Here is a 23,744-nt window from a genome sequence, read left to right on the forward strand (position 1 = left end):
AGAATATTAGATATTATGGAAGTAAATCTTAGAAGTTATTTCTTGCTTACTCAGTACAACTACATTGTGAACTTAATAATCAATATACAACAGATATATACATTTAGTGAATTATAACCTGTTTGTAATGACACTCTGTATCAGAAGGGATTAGAAAAGATTTTTTTCTGAAATAAAATGTTTGACAGTGTTGGTACCCAGACTTAGTGGTGTGGTCTGGGCTATACTTACGTATATGCAGAATGCTTGGTTTTTCCCAAGGATTTTCTGCAGGTAATGACTTCTATAGATCAGTATTTGCCTATACCCTTAGTATACCGACTCGGTTTGCTGCTCAAAATTTCCCATCCATTTGCAGTAGGAGGGTTTTATTGACTAAAAATGCTTTCCAAGCTTTGACTCCAATTGCATCAACAGCTTCTCTGTATGGGCAGAGTTTTAGGCTGATGACATCCAAAGTCACTTTTGTACATTGCTCTGGATAAAGGGGGTCTGGTAAATTCCGTAAATGTAAAATGTGAGGCAGGGCCCCACCAAAATATCCATCCAATTAAAAAAAGAACTGAATCAATCCTGAACTGTTAACTTGTAAATGTGTTTACATTATTCATCATTCATCATTTGAAACATTATTTCAAATACATTTTATTGGTCAGATGGATATGGTAAGTTGTAGCACATGACCGGCAAAAACAGGTACTAAGCAGAGCAGAGAGTGTGGAAGCCCTCCTGAGCCCAACAGCGCCCCACATTTACAGCAATGTAAATTTAGGGTGAAAAGTGGAACTGCAGCACACCATAATTGAGATCTATATGGGCACATATGACACTTCCTCAATTGTTTATATGTTACTTAAACGTATATTCAGACAATAAGATAAGATAAGATAAACTTTAATGATCCCGAAGGAAATTTTTAAGTGGCCAGCTGCCCACACATAAAAACACAATCATTCCTAAAAAAATAAAATAAAACACAATAAATAGATAAAAAATAAAATGATAAAAAGGTACAAGCAAATATAAACATAAACAATCACCCAAAATCAGAGGTGGGAAGCAACGAAGTATAAATACTTCGTTACTGTACTTAAGTAGATTTTTCTGATATCAGTACTTTTCTTCACTATTTTTATTTTTTTTGTACAACCTTTTACTTTCACTCCTTACATTTTTACACAAATATCTGTACTTTCTACTTCTTAAATTTTCAAAACAAACTCGTTCATTTAGTTTGAATCTATTTGGTGATGTGTTGTTTCAAGGGCCATCAACCGATTTCCTAGTATTGTGTGGCTTTTTCAGCCTACCACTGGTGTATCATTTCCTGGCTCTCACACACCACAGACGTAGACTAGTTTATGAAGCTAAGTTTATGAACAAGGGCAGAAGGCCACAAGAAGTGTGGGACTAACGTGGATGAGACATAGGGAGTCAGTGATGTAAACATGACTGAGAACAGAGACTTTCCTGATCACCTGATCATCATCATTCTTTCTATGCTTTTTGATAATTTCATTAGATAACAACAAAAATTAATATTAATATATTATGTGATGTGATGTGAGGTTCAGTTGCCAGCGTGACACTAAAACATGTAGTAGTAATGGCTACTATTTACTTAAGTACATGTCAGAGCCCAAACTTCTTTACTTTTACTTACCAGTCTTTAAAAACATGAGTATCTGTACTTCTACTTGAGTAAAGAATGTGTGTACTTTTGCCATCTCTGAATTGAACTGTTTAGACATTCTTATAGAGCAGCACAGTTAGATGAGAGCTACAGTATTAGTGTGAACCACCAATACGTTGATAAATATGGGCACATCCATTCAGAGTTAATTGGCCACAGAGGGTTTTTGCAGAGCGTTCGAGTTAGCTCTTAGAGGGCACGACGAGATGGAAACTTCCAACAATCACTGTGTTTTTTTGGCTCTGTTTTGCTCTCCTGGAATTTTCCCCCAGATTTCTATATTCTGAATCAGTACTCAAACACAGTAAATGCTACATTAATGTGGGCATTCTAAAATTCTGTGTGTATGTCGAATCAACAGTAAAGCGCCGCCCTCAGGCTGAATTATGCAAGCACATTAGAACTGTATTTTGCCGGTGTTTATTCATTTAATTGTAAATCTGTGGCTACTAGCAAATCAATCACAATTTGGTCATATAGTCACTGATACAACCCAGAATCTACCCCATCCACATTTATAATCAGGAGCCAATACTGCTGAGTTGTATTTTGGGAATGTGTTTAGGGGACAGTCATTTAGCATATTAAAATAAAATATTATGTGCAAGTTTTTAAAATGCATTACAATAAATTCTAGTTTAAATATATTGTATGGCTTGGGGGAAAATGGTATACTCCTTTTTGTAAAAACCCAAAGCGTTTCACCTTTCACCACACATTTTGCTTTACATTAAACTAATTAAAGAAAAAACAACCGTTCTGAAAATAAATAAATAAATAAACCGTGAATCATTTTAATAGAAGGGTTGGAAAAGTCTCCTGATTTAATAATTTTAGAATCAACGTTTGCTTTAATTACAGCCACTTATCTTTTTGGACATGTCTGTACTAGCTCTGCAGACCTAGACTGGGGAATATTTGCCCATTCTTCCTTGTAGAGTTGCTCAAGTTCAGTCATAATCTCTGGTGAGTGGCAGTAGTCTATCCACAGTCTATTTAAGTTAGAGCTCTGACTTGGCCACCCAGAGACATTCAATTTCTTATCCTTAAGTCATCATGTTATTTTTTTGGCAGTATATTTCGGATCACTGTCGTGTTAAATGGCCTGCCAATCTTGAGATGTCTTGCAGCTGACAAGAAGAGAAACACCCCATAAAATAAAGCTGCCACCACCATGCTTCACAGTAAGTATGGTGGGTTTGTTTCGGTGGTGTGCTGTGTTTGTTTTTCGCTAAACACATTGTTTGGAGTTCAGTCCAAAATGTCATGTCATGTCAAATTTTGGTCTCATCAGACTTTAGCACCTTTTGCCAGACAACATCAGAGTCTTCAAGTTTTGTTTTTGCATAGTCATTTCTGGAAATGCTTCTTTCATGCAGCCCTGCCATACAGACCAGCTTTGTGTAGGGCATGTGAGATTGTTTTCACATGCACAGATCCATCAGTCCCAGCCATAAAGCCTTGTAAGTCTATCAAAGTTGTCCTCTGTCCTCTTGGTATCTCCTCTGATCAATATCCTCTTGACTTGGTCATCCATTTTGGTGGTACTATACAATAATTATGCTATAAACAGTACTCAGAGAGATGGCTAAAGCCTTCTCCTAACTTTATACAACCTTGTCCAGGAGACAGTTTGAAAACACTTTCCTCAACCATTCTAAAAAAATACTTGCAGGATCATAAAATACTAACAGCTGGTTTTATTCTGAAGTAATGAAAACCACTACAACGGATATGTGGAAGGGCAGTTACCCTGGTGTTTGATCTGGAAGTTGAAAAATTAGACTTAATTAATTAAATTTTTCCATTGTGTAAGGTGATCAAAGGTTAAGATTGTCACAGGGTACGATGACTTTCTATAAGCACTGGCACTTTCGTTTGCTTCTGTGTTAGCTAGATAATCTTGCTCATTCATCACCAATGGTTGACAGTGAAATTTAAATGAGCCCCTCAAATTTAACACAGATGATTTAATCCGGCACAAAAAGAGCAGGATCAGGCCTGCATCATAGGGAAGTCATAGCTCAATAGCTAAGACTCTGGGTTACTGATTGGACAGCTTTGAGTTCAAGACCCAGCTCTGCCACTGTTGCTGTCTTAGGCCTCTCTGCCCCAGGGGCCCTATTTCATGGCTGAGAAAGTGCATGTACACTTCACCGTGCTATAATGTACATCAAGTCAAGAAGCTTTTATTGTCATTTCAACCATATATAGCTAACGCAGTACACAGTGAAATGAAACAACGTTCCTCCAGAACCCTGATGCTACATTAAACAATAATCACAGAACAGAAAACACAGGGGTAAGGACTACTAAGTATCCTCGCCACATAAATTGCATGTGTGCAACCTGGTGCAAACAGTGCAAAGACAACACAAGACACAACACAAGTTCAGTTCAGTTCTTTGTTAAGAACCTGATGGCATGTAAATGTGACATGTGACATGTAAATGGATCTATAAATCATATGACATTGGTAACTACACGGATAACAGTAACTACATTTATTGGTGTTCAGACTTGTTTTTGATACTAAACCTTGGATTGAATAATAAAATTGTGCCATATAAATTCAAAATTAAGATTCAAGTCAAGATTGAAGATATATCTTGGATAAACCATTGCACTGTTCATTTATTGTTTAACTTGGTTGCTGTCCATGGTAGTGGTTGGTGCTCAGGTCCCATTACACCTGTAATCCTCTTATTCGTGTTCTTTATTCGTGTTCTAGTAAACGCACACGTGACGCACGTTCTTCACGTCTCCATCAAGCGACACAACAACTCGGTTTACGGAAAAAGGGGCGGGGCGAAAACGTTCCGTGAGATTCGGTTGGCTTTCGTGCATCCAATGGAACTGGAGTGTGTATGAGCGAGAGATCGTGTGTGCGTGTGTGTGCGCTATGCAGACCTGCCATCAACATGTCACGGTGGTAGATGCGTTCCCAAGCTTGGGCGATCATACCGAGCTGTTAAGTTGAACGGAATTAAGAGTGCTTGTGCGGAAATTTGAGTTTTTCCCAGAACCGGACTGCGTCGGTGCCACACCCGGGGCGCGCACGGCATTGACACACGCACGCACCGTGACCGTCTCACGGTGACCGACAGGATCCTGCGCATACTGCCGTACACCCGTGATCTCAAGAAGAGCAGGAGGAGGAGGAGGAGGAGGAGGCTGCTGTTAACAAAAACCTATTTATATATTTTTACACCGGAATAAGCAAAAATGGGAGGTAAGAAATGGCGCGCGATGGTGTTGTGCGTGCGCGTGTGTCCAGTGATGTGACGGCCTCATGTGCATTTTGTGTGTGTGTGCGTGTGTGTGTGTGTGTGTGTGTTGTGGGTAAATATGGGTTTTGTTTACCTTGCAGAGGCGGAGACGCGTCAGCGATTACTGCGCAACGTGAAAAAGGAGGTGAGTGATGGAGCCACTGATCTACTGCATCGCCACACATTTCTGTAGCCTTATTTTATTTTTGCATCCTTCATACGTCAGCTGTCTGTCGGCCCTGATCTCCTGACTGCACGTACCTCCTCGTTTTGGTTTAGAAGACAGGATCTTACCGTGAATAGAGTGCATCCAGATGTTTGGGAGCATCAAGAATCATGGGTGCACTTGATACTTGATAGATCCACCTCGATTTATTGTTTCATTTAGTCCCCGACACTATGTACTATGTGCGTTCTGTTCATTAAAATGAATGCTTTAGCAGAATAAACAAGTTTACATCTCAGGAACATCGTTTTGGGACGTGCTGTTCCAGCCTGCGTTCATGCTGTTTGTGTCTGTTACAGCCTGCATGTTTTGTTTTGTTTTTCGTGCTAATTAGATGCATCAAGAACCATGTGTGCAGTTTACAGATCCTGGCTAAAATCTTCCGATTAATGAAATAACCTACAAAAACGAACCCATATCGATTAAACAAGTTTCTAAACATCCCCTATACCTCTCCAAAATGACATGGTAAATAGATGGCTGTGTTAGATTAGGGATAAGGCATTTTGGCAATGACATGCTGGTACAGATGAATAATTTATGCTTGCATTGATGCTGTCCATGTTTTGGTTGTTTATTTTTTGAAAGCATGATCCCTCTATATATACTGTATATAGTACTATGCAAAAGTCTTAAACAACCATTGGAGTTCTTGGGTTCATCAGAATAATCATACTTAATTATTTTGTATTATTTTAATTATTGTGTCTTTAGTAGAATTAAACTAGAGAATACAGGAAATTTTCAAAGACTTTTACAGGCTAAAGTGGCAAGTATTTAGTATGACCTCCGCTTACTCACAAACCTAAATGGATTTAAACCATGATTATTGTCATTGCCAAGACCTGTATACCTGTATTTTGCTGTACTATTTATTTATTATATTTGTATTATGATCTTGTAGCCCATTCTATCCTTGTGCTCCAGTTTTGTCCCTGACATCCTTTGACAGCTCTTTGGTCTTGCCCATTATGGTGGAGAAGTTTGAATGGAAGAGATTGATTCTGTGAAAGGTGTCTTTTATACACATCACAGTTGATATTAGGAGTTCTCTCTTAAAGGGACATGACTAATTTTGGTGTGTGGCAGTCAACATTCTTGCTGGTTGGTAGGGCATCAAATACATATTATATTGTAGACTTTTCATTTCTTTGTAAGGGGGTAAACTCAGCAGTGGATGAACTTATTATTTCCCACATTGTATATACTGTAGTTATGTAGAAGATCAGAAGATCATCTAGTACAGGGTTCACCAACCTTTTTGAAACTGAGAGCTACTTCTTGGGTACCGATTAATGTGAAGGGCTACCAGTTTGATACACACAGTTTTCAGTTTGATCTGAAATAACAAATTTGCTCAATTTAACTTTTATTATATGTTATTATTAATAAGTAATGATAATCATCTATGTGAAGACACTGATCATGTTAATGATTTTTTATAATAATTATCAACAATGATTTAACAATGTAGAAAAAAGCTATTTTTAGAAAAGGCCCACGGGCTACTCATGTGGTCCTTGCGGGCTTCCTGGTGCCCGCGGGCACCACGTTGGTGACCCCTGATCTAGTATATGCTACGATATACTGAAGTTTATATAGTTAGAATTATCCAGAGATGATACAGAATGTTCATAGTGAGACTGATTGCATAGTAATTACTGGCAGGGCAGTAAAATCAGTAAAACAATGTGACATCAATGTCCTAGCAGTGTAGTGTAGAGTTCAGTAGGGTGATGGTAGTTGGAAGAAATTTGGGATGCCAGTGTTTAGAGTGATGGTTGAGGACATGTGACCAACCTTACAGACTAAGGTCTATTGGTGAGAAAGTCCAAATAAACTTTTATGTGGAGCAGATAATCCCCAGTCTAATACTGTGCTTATTGACCAGTTTGGTGGGGATGAAGGTGTTGAATACAAAGTTGATCCTGAACAGCATCCTAATGCATCCTAACGTATATATATAAAATGAGTGTATATGCGTGCATGTGTATGTATGTATAGAGAGAGAGAGAAAAAGAGAGAGAGAGAGAGGCACATCTAAAACAGTAAAGTAAGAATGGTCTTAAAATATGAGTGTTAATAGCTCCTAATGACATTGACTGTTTGTTTGGGTTCATTGTCCTGCTGCAGGATACATTTGGGCCTATCAGATGCCCCCCTGATGGTATTGCATGATGGACAAGTATATGTCTGAATTTCTCAACAATGAGGACACCATTAGTCCTCTCCAAATCTCAAACTCAATTTGCAGAAATGCAGCCCCAAACCTGTGAGGAACCTCCACCATGCTTCAATGTTTCATGCAGACACCAATTATTATACCACTCTCCAAACCTTCAACAAACAACTTCCCTCCTGTAAGATTTTGACTCATCAGTCTAGAGCACCTGCTGCCATCTTTCCAGTTCCTTTGCTTTCCAGTTCCTATGTTTTCATGCATAGTTGAGTAGTTGAGTCACTTAGCTTTGTTTCTACATATGAGGTATAGCTTTTCAGCCTCAATTCTTCCATGAAGGTCACTTCTGACAAGAGAAAATGGGTGTACCTGGGTCCCACTGGTTTCCACCATTTCTTTACTAATGGGATTGCTGGACATCTTCTGATGTTGATGGAAAGTAAACATAATGTGTCTTTCATCTGCTGCACTTAGTTTGCTTGGCTTACCACTGCATCTACGGTCCTCAAAATTGCCTCTTTCTTTGTGCTTTTTCAAAATAGCTTGAACAGCACATCTTGAAACCCATGTCCGCTTTGAAATCTTTGCCTGGGAGAGACCTTGCTGATGCACTATAACTACCTTGTGTGTTGTTGCTGTGCTCAATCTTGTCAATCTCACTTTAGTAGCAGAGTTTTGCTGTTCCTCACCCAGTTTTAAGACTCTACACAGCTGTTACTGTTTTAGTTTATGACTGTGTTTCACCTTACATATGAAATTGATGATGATTAGCACCAGCTTGCTATAATTGTAATCATACACCTGAATCTGATTCTACAAAAAACTTTAATTGGTGTAAGTGTAAAAAGTGTGCAAACCTAAGAATTGAAAGCCAGCTTTATTAACAGTAAATCTAGATTTGGATTTCTCTGTTGTTCATGTACTTTCCATTTTGTTAATTGAGGAAACAAAAACTTTATTTATATGCATATACTGCTGAAATACAATGTGTACACCACATTCTCTTAGATGCTCATACATTTAACTATATTCCTCCAAATGCACAAATCTTTCTGTTAAAACTTTACTGGTGTTACAATAATCATGTATAATTTAAATTTACAGGATGCCACTCGTTTAAATTTAACCTCTTTACTAGAAAAAATGTCCTAGCAAATTCTAGCGAAGCTTAACATTATTGCTGAAGATTGTGAATAATCAATTGAGGAAGCAAAAATGGCATTATGATTCAAATATGACATGCAGCTTGAGTAGGCTTTTATAACAGGAATTCAGGTGCAACAGGAAATGACTTACTTATGTACTTTATTATATATAATATATATAATGTAATAATATAATAATATAATAATATATAATGTAAATGTGGGAAGATGTGCCCATTGTTTATAAAAGTTTTTTGTCTGAAAAAGTCCCACTTCTTAAGAATCATTGTGCCCAATACCAAAATCATTCCAATCGCTACTTTTATCTGAACCACTCTTTGCTATTCTAAGCCCATTATTGTATTGCATTATGGCTTGACTAGAGCAGAGCTTTGCTAATGTACTGTGACCAAATAGCACTTCATGTTCAAATATAGTTCAGTGCTGGTGGCAGCGAAATATCATTCACAAGAAGAGCATAATTTAACGTGGGTGAGCCTCACACCGCAAATGGTGTGATGGCCTAGCACTTTTTTAAACCAGTAATGCGAAACGCAAAAACATGTCGCAACATGTGCGGGCCTGCCCATAAGACTTTTGGAAAATGAGGCAGGGAGGAAAATGCATATGGAGAGAACCTTTGCTTAGATAATAGAGCAATTTGTGTATAATTATATCATGGTCTATTGTTAGGTTTATATTAATAGTCATGTTGCAAGGTACACTTACAACTGGAACAACTTACTTAGATACATGTATGGCATACACTCTACATACATGGATTACACCCCCAATTCCCAAAAAATGTGATGTTATGTTGAATGTAAATATAAACCTATATGTTATTTACAGTAGAACATAAAAAAAAATAAACATATCAGATGTTTAAACTGAGGAAATATAGCATTTTAAGAAGAAAAAAAAAGCCACTGTGTAGCATCCCCTATTCTTTAAACAGCCCTTATACAATATGTCTGGAAACTGAGGAAAACATTATTACATATAATTATGACATTATTTTAGCTGCTCAGCAGTGCTGGGTCATATTATTTTTTGTCATATTTGTCATACTGGCATGATGTGACAAAGGTTTTCAATTGATGAAAGGTCTGAACTGCAAGCAGCCATATCTCCTTTAATAGATGCAGTATGCAGTTTAGCATTGTCTTGCTAAAATATGCAAAGGCTTTCCCTAAAAAAAAAGTTGTCACAAGAAAAACATATGCTCTTAAACCTGTATATACCTTTTAGCATTGCTGCTGCCTTTCCAGATGTGCAAACTGACTATTACATAGGCCTGGGTGTATCCTCAAACCATCAGAGATGCAGGCTTTTTAACTAAATGTTGATAACAGCCTGGATGATCCCTCTCCTCTTTAGTCCAGATGATGGTGTCTATTTTTTCCATAAAGAAATTTAGATTTACATTTGTCTGACCACACAACAATTTTCCCATAGAAGACAGCTGTGTTTTGGGATCATTTTCACTAATGATTTCTTCATGTATGACATCCTGCTTGATACAGCAGTGATTTCTGGAGGTGTTTCTGAGTCCTTACAGTGATTTTCATTACAAAACCATGCCTGCTTTTAAACAGATTTGCCAGAGGTCCTAAAGATCACAAGCATCCAATAGTGATTTTCACCCTTGTCCCTCGGGCACAGAGATTTCTACAGATTCTCTAAATCTGTTTATGATGTTATGCACTGATATAATAATATAGTAATGTAGTATAGTAATTTGCAAAAAGAAAAAAAAGTATTTGCAATTTTTAGGTTGAGAAACATTTTTCTGAAATGTGGAGGCAGTTTTTTGCAGATTGGTGAACCTCTGCCCATCTTTACTTCTGAGACAATCTGCCTCTATAAGATACTGTTTTTATACCCAATCATGTTACTGACCTGTGGCCTCAACTTGCATAATGTTCCTCTAGGTTTCTTTTAAATAATACTTTTCCAGTCTTTTGGTGAGAAATCGATGTATTCCATAAGCTGATGTGTGTTTAACATTTTTGGAAGGGTTCTCCAGTATTAGTGCTTTGGAAATGTCAGGGGGAAAACTGTACAAATATTTCCTGAAAGCAAGAATGTTTGAAATGAGTTTGTTATTTTAAATAACTTCATTTGGGTATTTAAGAGAGAGAGAGAGAGAGAGAGAGAGAGAGAGAGAGAGAGAGAGAGAGATGGCAAGAAACACCTGTTTATAGCTGTTGTAAAATAAGTTATTTTATAATAGAATGTTCTGTCGTGTTTTATTCCTTACTAAAGGTGTAATAGGAAAACAACTAAACACTTTTTCAGACAATCTAATAACTTAAGTTAGTAAAGCAGTAAAATGTGACATTCAGAATCAACCTTGAAATCTAGTCAAGGTTGAGGTTTTAACCCCAGCCTTTTCCAGGTCTTCAACACATGATTTACAGACAGCAGGACCCCTTAGCTTGCTTAACTTGTATTGAAAATGATGCACGCACACGCCTACCTGTCCACCTTGCAGTCTATATTTCAGCTTCTTGCTTCTTTTTCACACATACAAGTGGCAACACGTAATTATGCCTCCCCAAGAAACCATTCTCAGCTTCTTAATCCAGGAAAGAACAAATAAACAATGTCTGTGTGTGAAAATGTGTGAAATGTCTACTTTGAAATAATTGTCCTCTTCCCGTGGCCTTTAAGGTGAAGCAAATTATGGAGGAGGCTGTTACTCGGAAATTTGTGCACGAAGAGAGCAGCCACATCATTTCTTTCTGTGGTAAGTTTCTCACCCCTTGACTTTTCATCACGCTGTGTGTGATAGAGCCTTGAATAAATGTGGGCACCCATTTTGCTAAACATGGTGTGTTCTAAAGGACATGTTGTGAGTCATTATTGATGTATATTTTTGTACAATACAAGGGTGTTAAGTTGTTCACTGCGTGTAAGGAAAGAACCTTTGGTGGAAAGGCAATGTTATAACGTGCAGGATTTTTTTGTATAGTTAGCGGATGGTGAATGGATGCTTCACCAGTCTAATGGTGGATAATGATCGCTGGCATTCACTGCTCTGCCAAAGGCAGAGATCATAACTGTGTGTGTCAACAATCTGAAATGTCAAGCTGCACCACCTCCATCTAGCAATCTGCTTATGACTTGATCCGAGTGTGATGAAGAGAGAAAATTATAGAGGAGGAGCAGTCTATATCTATAGTGCAGTCAGTATAAGTAATTAATACAGAAATACCAACAGCAAGCCTTGCTCTTGGCTTTAGACTTGACAGGGACATAAGGTGCCAATACTATAATAAAATAAAAAAAATCAATATGATAACATTTCATCTGTTGGTGCACTCATTGCCCTGGCACACATACCAGCGTTTATACTATAATGTATTTTCTCAGCTGTTGTGGAAGCTTGCGTGTTGCATGGGTTGAAGAGGCGTGCTGCCGGCTTCCTGCGCAGTAACAAGTTGGCAGCACTCTTCCTGAAGGTGGGGAAAATCTTTACACCAGCTGAGGATCTGTGCAAGAAGGTGCAAGAGCTGGAACAGCTTATCGAAAACAAGTGAGACCTGCAAATGATCCAATATGTTTCTTCATTTCAGGAAAGTAAGTCTGCATCTTACCTTGACAGGGTCTGCTTTATTTCTACAGTTCCAGACAGATCCAATCTCAGACGAGTCAAGATAGTATCCGTAAACAGTCACGGAATCCCAACCTCTCTCCCCAAGCCATCAAGCATCTGTGGATCCGCACAGCCCTGACGGAGAAAGTGCTTGACAAGATTGTTCTATACTTAGTGGAGAACAGCAGGTTGAGAAAATTTGCTACTCACAATCCATTACAACTCTGAATTACTGTGTTGCATTGTTTAGATATTTGATTTTGCTTGTTGCAGTAAATTCTATGAGAGAGAAGCTTTGCTGAGGGATCCTGTTGATGGACCAATCCTTGCATCACTACTGGGTATCAAGCCGATTATTATTTTCCATGCTAAATGTGGTCAACAAAGTGTATTTAGTTATATTGTTGTGTAGAGCAGTGAAACAATTGCCATCAGACACTCATGTTACAGTCTTGTAAAAAGGACTAATCAAGGAGCTTGTTAGAAGTTCTTAGTATTTTAATCAGGTACTACTAAAAACATTCACTGAGCAGGAAACCTTTTCCTACATGGATATTAAGGCTGAACCTATGTAGGTTTGTAGATTTAACTATTTTAAATCTTACTAAGTATAGTGGATATTGTAGAGTTTTCTGAAGTGGAGTGGATTTGGTAAGGTATTCTGAACTCTACATATTAGACATGTCAAATAAAGCTGGTTCTACACATAAACATTTTCACCTTGTGATTTGAAACCCTTTAATGCTGCAACCTATAAATGAAAGCTGACAGACACCAGTTATTATTTATTGACACGAGGCATTCATCATTTTGAGCTTTAATTCATTTAGCTGGGCAAATCATTTTTTAAACAATGTGTCTTGTCACACCTTGAATCTTCTAGTTGGTCCCTGTGCTCTGGAGTACACTAAAGCGAAGACAGCTAACCACTTTTGGACAGATCCTTCGGCTGATGAGCTGGTGCAGAGACACCGTATTCACAGTGGCCATTGCCGCCAAGACTCGCCCACTAAGCGCCCTGCTCTTGTTAGTACTGCTGCTTTTCTGCTTCAGCATGTGGATTTACAGATATAGATAAATGCATCACTGTAATCCATGTTTACTTGTTTGAGTAGATTCAGAAAAGGCAATCAAGTGGTAGTATGGATGACAGGCCTTCCCTCTGTGCTCGGGACTATGTGGAATCTCTCCATCAAAACTCCAGAGCCACACTGCTGTTTGGCAAGAACAATGTTCTAGTCCAGCCAGTATGTACTTGCAGAAATTATTATGAATGTACTGTGTGGCTTGAATGCACTATGTTACTAAAGTTCTTGTCTATACTTATAGACAGATGACATGGAAGCCATCCCAGGATACCTGTCTCTCCACCAGACTGCAGAGCTAATGACGTTAAAGTGGACACCAAACCAGCTAATGAATGGCAACATGGGAGAATTTGATTATGAAAAAAGGTGGATGTACCTTAATAGTATTACAATACTGACAGACAGATTTATGACAGCATTATTGCTTTGTAGGTTGTTTGCTTTAAACAAGAATTCATTTTTCAACAGTGTGTATTGGGATTATGCCATGACTATTCGTCTAGAGGAAATTGTGTATCTGCACTGCCATCAACAAGGTAAAATCATCCATAAGAAATTTACATCTTTCAGTAAACAATATGTATATCTGAGAAATACACTATTGCAAGCTGAATATTTTTCTTGCCTTTAGTTGACAGTGGTGGCACGGTGGTGTTGGTGAGCCAAGATGGAATCCAAAGGCCTCCATTCCGTTTTCCAAAAGGAGGCCATTTGCTGCAGTTCCTCACATGTCTGGAGACAGGACTCCTTCCACACGGCCAGCTTGATCCTCCGCTCTGGTCCCAGCGGGGAAAAGTATGCATGGATAATCAACAAATCTGTCCTCACTTAGTTGCTAGGAAAGTTCTATATTTGTCTCTATAAAATGTGTGAAACTTGTGTTATTTAACAGGGAAAGGTTTTCCCAAAATTACGGAAAAGAAGCCCACACAGCTCCTGTGAGTCATTTTCGGACAAGGATGAGGATGAAGCAACAGATTATGTGTTTCGGATAATATATCCAGGCAGTCAGGAGTTTGGTATGTGGATAAATTACACGGGATGTGGTTGTATTGTGTGTTGTCACTGTTGTGGTCTGACATTGTGAAGTTTCCTCCATCTTGTGTGTTCCTTCCACCCTGTCTTGTGCACATCCTTCATCTGTAGGTTAAGATACTGCCTCAGCATCTCATCTTCCCTAGCATCCTCTCATACCTCTACATGTCCAATGTGCACCATAGACCTCATGGTTCGCTATGTATTCGAAGAGAGAGAACATTTTCGGTCTGTCACTGTTTATTTCACTGTCAATTTAATTTATTAATCACCCACTCTAATACTTTAGAGCAGAGGACTTCTGTATTGCCTATAAAGAGCAAGAGTGGCTTCAGGTTTTAATAATTAAAAAAAAAGGTTTATTTAATTAACACAGTACAGTATCAACTGATTAAAAATGTAGGATAATGTGTGGCTCTGTATAAAAACAAGAAGTCACTTCAGCACTTTGTGGAAAAGACCCCTGCTTTGGAGCCATATTTCTGAGATTAAAAATTTGAATGAATAATGGCAAACTGAGGAGGATGGTGATGGTGGTGTTTAAAATGCAACAACTAAATTGTGAATATTCTTATAATGATGCAGTTGGCCCAGAGCTGATGGACCCAAGCATGACCATGTGGCACCCTGCTCCAAGGAAATCTTCCTGTTCCTCTTGCTCTCAGAATGGTTCTTCTGAAGGTGGACTGCCCAATGGATGCAATCATGACAGGCTAGTATGAAACACTATACCATTGCCTATTTTAAAACACACAGAGGGATACAAATACAAACTTTTTAATATTCTTAAATTATTTTTGTTGTCTTTTTCATCTTTGTGCAGGGCTCCACTGAAATTACTTTGTGAGACCATGAAGTACCAGATCATTTCTCGTGCCTTCTATGGCTGTATGTAACATCTAACACAATATTCTTGAATGAGCTGTAGTACTTTTTAAAGATTCATGAATTCATCATAACTTTCTGCCATTTAGGGTTGGCCTACTGCCGTCACCTATCCACAGTTCGCACACATCTGTCTGCTCTGGTCAATCCTACTATTATTGAGCCTGACATTCCATATAATTCCAAAGGAGGGCTCTCTGCAGAAGTGTGGAAGACATTTCTACAGGATAGTTCTGTAAGGAGACTTACACAAACCTTTGAATTTTCATTACACTTTTTAATGGGGAGTATATAATAATACAGTGCACCCCATGGGCCATGCATGCAGGTGTTTCATCAGTTACTGAAAGGCACTAATTAACGTCACATTTGATTTCTCTCTGGCAGGCTTACGAAGAAGCGGAACTTCTCCGGCTTGTGTACTATGGTGGTGTAGACCCCACCTTACGTAAGGAGGTTTGGCCTTTTCTGTTAGGCCACTACCACTTCACTATGACTCCTGAGGAGAGAAAGGAGGTATGGTCCAAGACCCTTTTAAATGATGGTAATGAATAGATACTTAAATGTATCAGACATGACTCTGGTGTGTTTCATAGGTGGATGAACAGGTTCGGGCCTGTTATGAGCAAACCATGAGTGAGTGGCTGGGCTGCGAGGCCATAGTGAGGCAGCGTGAGAAGGAGCAGCATGCTGCTGCACTTGCTAAATGTGCCTCTGGAGCAAGTGCAGATCTACGACAGGACTCCACTATCAGCACAGATGTAAGATGCTGACAAAAAAATGTGGCTAATGTTGAATAATCAATTAATTAAGGCCCACATTATGTTATAGTCCAGAATAATACAGATGTTAATTGTGGTCAATGCTCAGGTGTTTATTGGAAGCAGGAAATGTCCTCAAACATATAATGCAGGGTTCTGGCTTCACGGAATACATCAATTATAATTAGTGCTGCAACTAACAATTTTTTTGATAATCGATTAATGGGACAATTATTTTTTTAATTTATGATTTTCCAGATATATATATTAATATTTTTAATAATAATTAATAATAATTAATAATTTATTCGATGTTTTGCTTAATATAATTATATAAAACCCCAATTTAGGGTATTTATGTATAAAAATGTACTTTTTTGAAAAATGCAAAAGCCACATATTGAGTTTAACTATCTTTAATTTTGAAATGTTATGGGGGCTGTTTCTTTCTGTTAAAGTTGTTTTGTTGAGTATGCAAGTTGAATCAATGTTCAGGAACGAAAGGAATAACATTTTAAACTATGTTTTCACTAACAAATTTTATAAAAAAAAAGATTTTTTATAACACATTATTGTATTAAAGTGACATAATGTCTAGATGAATTTACTTAGGTACCATAGGGGCTGCGGGGGTGCATCCAAAATTTGCATTAGAACGTAACCCCAGCGAGTTCTGGGGGACCACTGTATATGCGTAAATTAAATATACAAACATTGAAAGCAAGCATTTGAACGTATTGAAGCCTCAGTAAATTACGTTTCAAAACAGATAAGTTACCTGTTGTAGTTGACAAATGCTATAAAAAGAGAATGGAACAGAGAAACGCAGCAAGATAACAGTCTTGATTTAAAAAAAAGGAAAAAATATGCATTGGTGTAAAAATTCACAAGCATTTGTTGAAAACCACAACAGTGACACCACACTCGTTTAATGCTGCTGTTATTTGCTGCTTTTAGATTTAGTGTTTGTTTGCACCGTTTTAATTGAATCCATTACTATGTAGCGAGTGAGGTGATTGCGCTACCTGATGCTCATGAGTCACGACAGAACAGATCCATTGCGACTGTCCCGAAGTTAGCAAACAAACAGTTTATACAATAACACCTTATTAAACTTATAAAGTAAACTGATGCTGATGTTTTACCTTCATCCGTGACACCAGTGTGTTTTCTTTTCATGTGCTTGTGCATCACTGTGGTACTTTCATCCCACACAAGCTCCGCTTTGCATAACTTGCAGATTACAGTCTTCTTTGTTGCGTTCAATATAAAATACTCTCATGTAATGGATGGCTTGGGACCCACACTTTTTCCTGCTGCCGGTTGGCCAGTACCCTCCGCCATTTTGCAAGCGGCTGTGTTCTCTTGCCGTCACGCTAACCCAGCCCAACTAATCGATAACGGCATTAGTTGACAACAAATTTTTAATTATCGATTTTCATCAATTTTAACGATTAGTTGTTGCAGCCCTAATTATAATTAAGCATAATTATTAACCACAAACTAGTGATGTGGGAGAAATATCTGGGTAAAGAGAATAATGGGTAGATCAATTAATGAATTATATAACGGTGCATCGCTGTGATTTTTTCTGTTCAGTCATCCCAGAGCTGCAGCTCAGAGAAACAAGGCAATGCCTGTTCCCAGTGTGACTCCAACAGTAGCACTCAGGTCTGCACTAACAGACACACTTTAAGCTTCAAAACAGTTTATACCAAAGATTCATTATCATTTGTCTTACTGCTAGTTGTCCTGACTTTCTGTAGGTGTTTGGGTCTGTCGATGAGGTTGACCCAATCGAATCCGAACCTAAACCGAAAGATGAGAAACCCCAGCCCAAAATTCCAAATGGGACTTTTCCTACCTGCACTAGTTCTCCAGACTCTGGACACCCATCCTCTCGAAACTTCTCAGTTACATCTGGACTCTCAGATTGCTCCCCAAGCACAGAGGATGCTTCAACACAAGAGAATGGAAGCAAAATCAAACCAGAGCCAACAGCAGTGACATCTGAGGTTAATGTGGACCTTTTAACCAACCCTAGTCTTGAAGACAAGCTCAAACAAGAACCAGCAGAACAGAGCTTACTGGCTCTAGGCACAGGCAAGGGGGATTTAATCAAGTCCTCTACAGGAACTCTCACTCCAGAAGATGAAACAACAAAACCCCCGGTAAAGGAGAAGATTGAGAATTCTGGTGCCAAAGTAGTTAACAGGACTGACGCAGTCAAATCCATAAACTCACAAATGGTTTCAAAGGAAAAATCAGAGTTGAATGTTGCTGAAACAGTACAAAGCACAAATTCTGAACATTCTGATGACAAGGTAAAATCTTCAGATATCAAGGAGAAAAGCAAGCAAATAGTGGAATCATCCGTCATTTCTGAGAAGATCACTAAATCCTTAAAAGGAATTAGGGGCTCAGAAGTGGTGGTTGAAACTCAGGAAAACATGAAGTTTAATGATGATAAAGACAAAACAGCAAAAAATATTGCTTTGGAAATGCAAGAACCTCTCAGAGCACTGACTAAAGAGGGTTCTTTGGAAGAAGCAAAAACAGCAGATACAAGCCTATCTGCAAATGCTAAAGAACTCATAAAGCCAGAGATCCCCAATGCACCTCAAAAAGAGCATTCTAAAAATGAAACACAGCCTCCTGAACCTCTTTCTGAATCAGAGATGTCCAGTGACCCTCACATGGATCCTTCAGAAAAAGAAACAAAGTCTTCTCAACTTCCTTCTGAAACAGGGATGTCTTTGGAAAAAGAAATAAAGTTTCCTCAACCTATCCCTGAAGCGGAGAAGGCCAATGTGCCTGACATTGAGCATACAGAAAGAGAAATTAAGCTTATTCATTCTGATTTAGAGATGACAATCACCCTTAAAACAGAGTCTTTGGAAAAAGAAACCAAGCTTCCTCAAACTTTTACTGAATTCAAGATGACTACTGTCCCTGAAATGGAGCCTATGGAAACACAAATAAAGGGATCTCAATCTTCAGAGATGACCAGTTATCTAAACATGGAGCCTCTGGGAAAGGAAAGAAAGCCTCCTCAACCTCATTCTGAATCAGAAATAGCCAGTACCCCTGATAAAGAGCCTTCAGGAAAAACTGAAATAAAGTGTCCTCAACACGTTTCTGAAACAGAAGCAACCAGCATCTCTCATAATGAGTCTTCAGAAGAAAAAACAATGCCTCCTCAATCTCTCTCTGAATCACAAGACATAATGCAGAGCAATTCATCTAACAGTGACAAGCTAGATATGAAAAGTATTTTGAACTGGACCTATGATTCCAAAAGAACCACGGTATTAATGAAACAAATGAATGAACCTGTGCTTGAAAGCTGTAGTTCCATTTTATCATTATCGAAACAATCTCCAGATACATCTGATGACTCTCCATCTGCCCTGGAGATGGAGGAAATCCCTGGTGCTTTGGTTTATATGCCTTCAGCGGATATCTTAGCCAATGTTCCTGTTACACTGGGTCCTCCTTTGGCTCTTATGATGCCACCAGAGAAGGCTGCAGTAGGTATGCCTGCTCTGGAGCTGTGCATGGAGGCAGGTCAGAACACCAGCCCAGAGGCCACAGAATCAGCCCTGTCTGAGGAAGAGCCAGAGATGGAAAGTCTATTTCCCAAACCAGATTCTCTAGCTGTAGGAGACCATAAAAATGATGTTGCATCTCCAGTGTCCTCTATTGGAACTACTTACTCTGTAAGTTAGTTGACATCATCCATCATCAAACATTTTACGTGTCCTTTGGTGTCTTTCTGCTCTAATGCTCATGTGCAAATGCCAGATGCATCTTATGTTCATTGATCATTCCTGTCTTGCTCTATAGCAAGAGCTGCTAGACTTGTACACCCTCAATCTTCACCGTATTGACAAAGACGTCCAAAGATGCGATAGAAACTACTGGTATTTTACCACTGCCAACCTTGAGAAGCTACGCAACATCATGTGCAGGTAAATCGGACAGATCAGAGCAGTTTTTACTCCTCTAAAAACGTGCTATAAATCTATTTATAGCGTTCACCACTTACTTAATAATGTGCATAAGCTGATACTGCTTTCTGTTACATTATTTTCCTTGAAGCTATGTTTGGCAGCATCTAGATATTGGCTATGTGCAGGGAATGTGTGACTTGCTTGCACCTCTGCTTGTTATTCTTGATGATGGTAAGTTCAAACCATGCCATCTTACTGCTTAGAAATAAGAAGTGAATCACTGACTAGCTATATTCTCCAAGCCTTGCTGTTGATTTGACTCACGGCTTTGCGATCCCTCTCTTTTTTTCCCCTCAGAGGCCATGGCGTTTAGCTGCTTTACAGAGCTTATGAAAAGGATGAATCAGAACTTTCCTCATGGTGGAGCAATGGACACCCACTTTGCCAACATGCGTTCTCTTATACAGGTATGACTACACTAAAGGTATTTTTCTTCAGCTATGACGTGAATTCTTTTTCTGTACTAGCATTTATATTCTGTTTGTCTAGATTCTTGACTCTGAGCTTTTTGAGCTAATGCAACAGAATGGAGACTACACCCACTTCTACTTCTGTTATAGATGGTTCCTCCTAGATTTTAAAAGAGGTAAGATCGGTTAGAAATGCACAGTTGAATGTCAAACCTTATTTAATAATACCAAAAATAATACTGCTTTATACCACAACATAATTAAATCTTATTTGTGTCTCTCAAGAAATGGTGTATGATGATGTGTTCTCCGTTTGGGAGACCATCTGGGCAGCCCGTACCGTCTCCTCAGGCCACTTTGTGCTGTTTATTGCTTTGGCACTGGTTGAGTTATATAGGGACATCGTTTTGGAGAACAACATGGATTTCACTGACATCATCAAGTTCTTCAATGGTAAGATGCCTATAAGAGGCAATATGACATGGTCCTACAACCTTACGATTTCAGGGTCCCTAGTCAGATTCTGAACTCAAGTTACTGTATGTGCATGTTTCTGCAAATTCTCACATGTTGGACGTTGGATTAGCAGTGCTAATATTCTGAATAGGTATAAATAAGTGTGCATATTTCCCTGCCATGTACTGACAATCCACATACACCTTGTGCCCCATTGGGATAGGCTCATGATACACTGCAACCATGACAAAGATAATGCAGATATTGAAGATGAATGAATAACATAATTCTCCCACTTATGTTTTAGAAATGGCTGAGCGGCATGATGTACCACAGCTTCTGGTGATGGCCAGAGACTTGGTTCACAAGGTCCAGATCCTCATAGAGAACAAGTGATAACCTTTTACCATTTGTTCTCCATTGTCTTATCAAGAGACAACTCATGTTTGATTTTTTTGTTTAGATCCAGCTGTTCAAAACACCTTACTCTGAATTTTCCAGGGCAGGGGGTTGCCAAAAATTCTTTCTTATGTTATGTATCTTGCTTATGAGCAATAAAACCCTATAACAAATTACAAGTTAAATTTTTTAATGTAAAAGATCATGATCACCTTGATCATGACGTACCCCAGGTTTTCCCCACTTATTATTTCCCCTCCCATACTGCATCACCTTGTTATTCCAATAAGGTGTGTTTAAGCAGACACCCCTGGAAGATAACTGGGAATCGGGGGTACCAGAAGGGGATCGGAAGACTGAAATTATAAATACCATAGAGTTATTATTTGGCCCTTGAGCAAGGTTCCTTCCTGACTCTTGCTCTATGTCTTAATCAAAATACACCTTTTTAGATTAAAACTGCTTGCCAAATGAATACATATTAATGAAGCGGTGGTGGAAAAAATCTAAATGATGGCATTACCAATAGAGATTCCTTGAAAAGCACAATATATTTTTTGTCTGCATTTTTGTCTGCAATTAAGAAACACATCTATCAAGAGGGGTGCTCGCTGGTAACAGCACTTTGCCAGAATTGTTGAGTATTGCTTGTCTGTTGATGACCACTCCATATTTGCACGGAAAACACTCTGTGTCAGCACACCCTTCTGTTTTCAGGTATTATCAAATTTGTATTATAGATAAGAACAAAGTAATTATTATTATTTTTTTTTGTAATCAACAGTTAAGCTTTCTAGGGTGACTTTGTCACTCGGTGACATGTTGAGCTGCTACACAATTACGTACCTCACCCGAACCGACCTTACTCGAAAAACAATCATAAATATACTATTATCTTGGAGATGTGTTTATTTTTGAGCAGTCTTTTTGCCTTAAGTTCCTTTGTTTAGGGACGCATTTAGTGAATTTGTTTATGCTCAGTGAGTGAGTACAGAAAAATTTGATCTAATTATTATGTCTGTACATCAAAATGTGGATTTATTCACTAGAGTAGTTGGCATATATAACATTTAAATAGCAAGTGTGTGAGTATGTGAGAATGTGTGTGTGTGTGTGTGTGTGTGTGTGTGTGTGTGTGTGTGTGTGATCTGAAGTAAAAGCAACCAAACGTTTATCTCATACTTTTAGTCAATGGGATTAATTGTGGTTGTAGGACTCAGCTAAGACCTTGGAATTCACCCCAGTTGTTTCAAGTGCCAGTGTTATAAACACTAACCGTCACTCACATGTCATTTCCATTGATATATGTGTATTGCAATTTCTTAATAAGCTCTGTGTACATTAAAAATGATTAAATGATAATTCGCACTATTTAAAAAAAAATACTATATGGAAATGAAATTATTTGTCCATTGTATACAATTTAAAAAGTCTTGTATTCCATGAAACTGATCATTTATTTAAAGAACAGAAAAATCTATATGTTAAAAAAATAATATATGCTTATATATTTTTATTTTAATCAGTGTGACTATATAGTATATTGTCAGAATGTTTGGTGCTGTATTGTAACAATGAAATAAATGTGGACTGTCATGAAATGCTTCCGTCTCAATGCTTTTCACTGCAACTGGCCTATCAATTGGCATACGAATGTGTGATTATTTACTTTAAATGTGCTGATAAGAACCTTTATTAATACTCTCAGCCTGTGTAATATTAATTTGTCCATCGATGATCATCTCCTAATTCAAATTCAGTTTTCAGAAAAATATTATGATAAAAATGTATCTGCTACTCCCTACAAACAATAGAGCTTTTTCTTACCGTTTTCCTAGTGAAAACAGATAGATAGATAGATAGATAGATAGATAGATAGATAGATAGATAGATAGATAGATAGATAGATAGATAGATAGATGGATGGATGGATGGATGGATGGATGGATGGGACGATGGCTGAGGTCTTGAAGCAGGCTGGCACATGGAAGGTCTCCAGTGAGGTATTAAAAATGTCTGTGAACACCGGGGGCCAGTTAATGGCAAAGTGGTTCAGAGTGCGGGGGGTGGCACAGAGTCTGTTCACATCTTCCTCCTTGATGGTGAGAGGTGTGAGTGGTGGGGGGAGGGTGGACCCGAGGTGCGAAGCTGTGTGGGTAATCCAGGTATGGAAATGTAGGAAGGGGGCTACTGCTGATCATTGGCTGTTGGGGGGAGGCCTGGGGGAGGTCAGGTCTGTCCAATTGTCATTCAAAGTGGCAGTAGTACTCATTCAGGTTGTTGGGCAGGTGCAGGTCATTCACAGAGTGGGGGGCTATATTTATCCCAAATAGTAAGTAATAGTAAAGATATTCATGCTGACAGAATGCATTGTAGGTGTACAACGGAGATGCTAGTTGATGTTGCTAGTGGCACTGAAATAAAACCTGATATATTGGAGAAGATGGAGCTCAGGAAGTGAGAACTGCATTGACTGCATGTGTGAAGCACCAATGCATTGCTTTTTTTAGTGAGCCAAATATGGCATTGAACAGATTTGGGATTTATTGGAAATTGGACCATGTGTCAATGATTGGTGGTTAAA

General features: G+C 38.5%; 1 protein-coding gene across 3 annotated transcripts; it reads left to right on the plus strand.

The window, feature by feature from the left end:
- The first annotated feature begins 4,574 nt into the window (after nucleotides 1–4,574).
- On the plus strand, nucleotides 4,575–22,761 carry sgsm1b (small G protein signaling modulator 1b). Of its 3 annotated transcripts, none has more exons than XM_046861900.1 (24): nucleotides 4,575–4,925; nucleotides 5,064–5,107; nucleotides 11,189–11,264; nucleotides 11,891–12,053; nucleotides 12,143–12,301; nucleotides 12,387–12,454; nucleotides 12,997–13,139; nucleotides 13,229–13,360; nucleotides 13,443–13,737; nucleotides 13,833–13,996; nucleotides 14,094–14,220; nucleotides 14,822–14,948; nucleotides 15,060–15,124; nucleotides 15,211–15,356; nucleotides 15,509–15,637; nucleotides 15,718–15,882; nucleotides 17,482–17,553; nucleotides 17,649–19,601; nucleotides 19,729–19,853; nucleotides 19,984–20,066; nucleotides 20,193–20,302; nucleotides 20,385–20,481; nucleotides 20,591–20,758; nucleotides 21,069–22,761. In XM_046861900.1, the coding sequence occupies exons 1-24, from the start codon at nucleotides 4,919–4,921 to the stop codon at nucleotides 21,155–21,157; spliced, it is 4,707 nt and encodes a 1,568-aa protein (XP_046717856.1). In that variant the 5' UTR covers nucleotides 4,575–4,918; the 3' UTR covers nucleotides 21,158–22,761. The 3 variants fall into 3 exon arrangements, with proteins under 3 accessions (XP_046717856.1, XP_046717857.1, XP_046717855.1); XM_046861901.1 differs by lacking the exon at nucleotides 4,575–4,925 and having other exon boundaries at nucleotides 5,042–5,107; nucleotides 13,443–13,567; nucleotides 13,670–13,737; XM_046861899.1 differs by lacking the exon at nucleotides 4,575–4,925 and having other exon boundaries at nucleotides 5,042–5,107.
- The last annotated feature ends 983 nt before the right edge of the window (nucleotides 22,762–23,744 follow it).

Source organism: Silurus meridionalis, chromosome 11 (assembly GCF_014805685.1).
Source record: "Silurus meridionalis isolate SWU-2019-XX chromosome 11, ASM1480568v1, whole genome shotgun sequence".
Classification (NCBI taxonomy): domain Eukaryota; kingdom Metazoa; phylum Chordata; class Actinopteri; order Siluriformes; family Siluridae; genus Silurus; species Silurus meridionalis.

Excerpts from the sequence above, each read along its gene's own strand:
- sgsm1b (XM_046861899.1), top strand. The coding sequence starts at position 5,042 with ATGGGTTTTGTTTACCTTGCAGAGGCGGAGACGCGTCAGCGATTACTG. Across the intron at positions 11,265-11,890 it reads CCACATCATTTCTTTCTGTG|CTGTTGTGGAAGCTTGCGTG; the intron begins GTAAGTTTCTCA and ends GTATTTTCTCAG. Across the intron at positions 14,221-14,821 it reads TCCAGGCAGTCAGGAGTTTG|TTGGCCCAGAGCTGATGGAC; the intron begins GTATGTGGATAA and ends ATAATGATGCAG.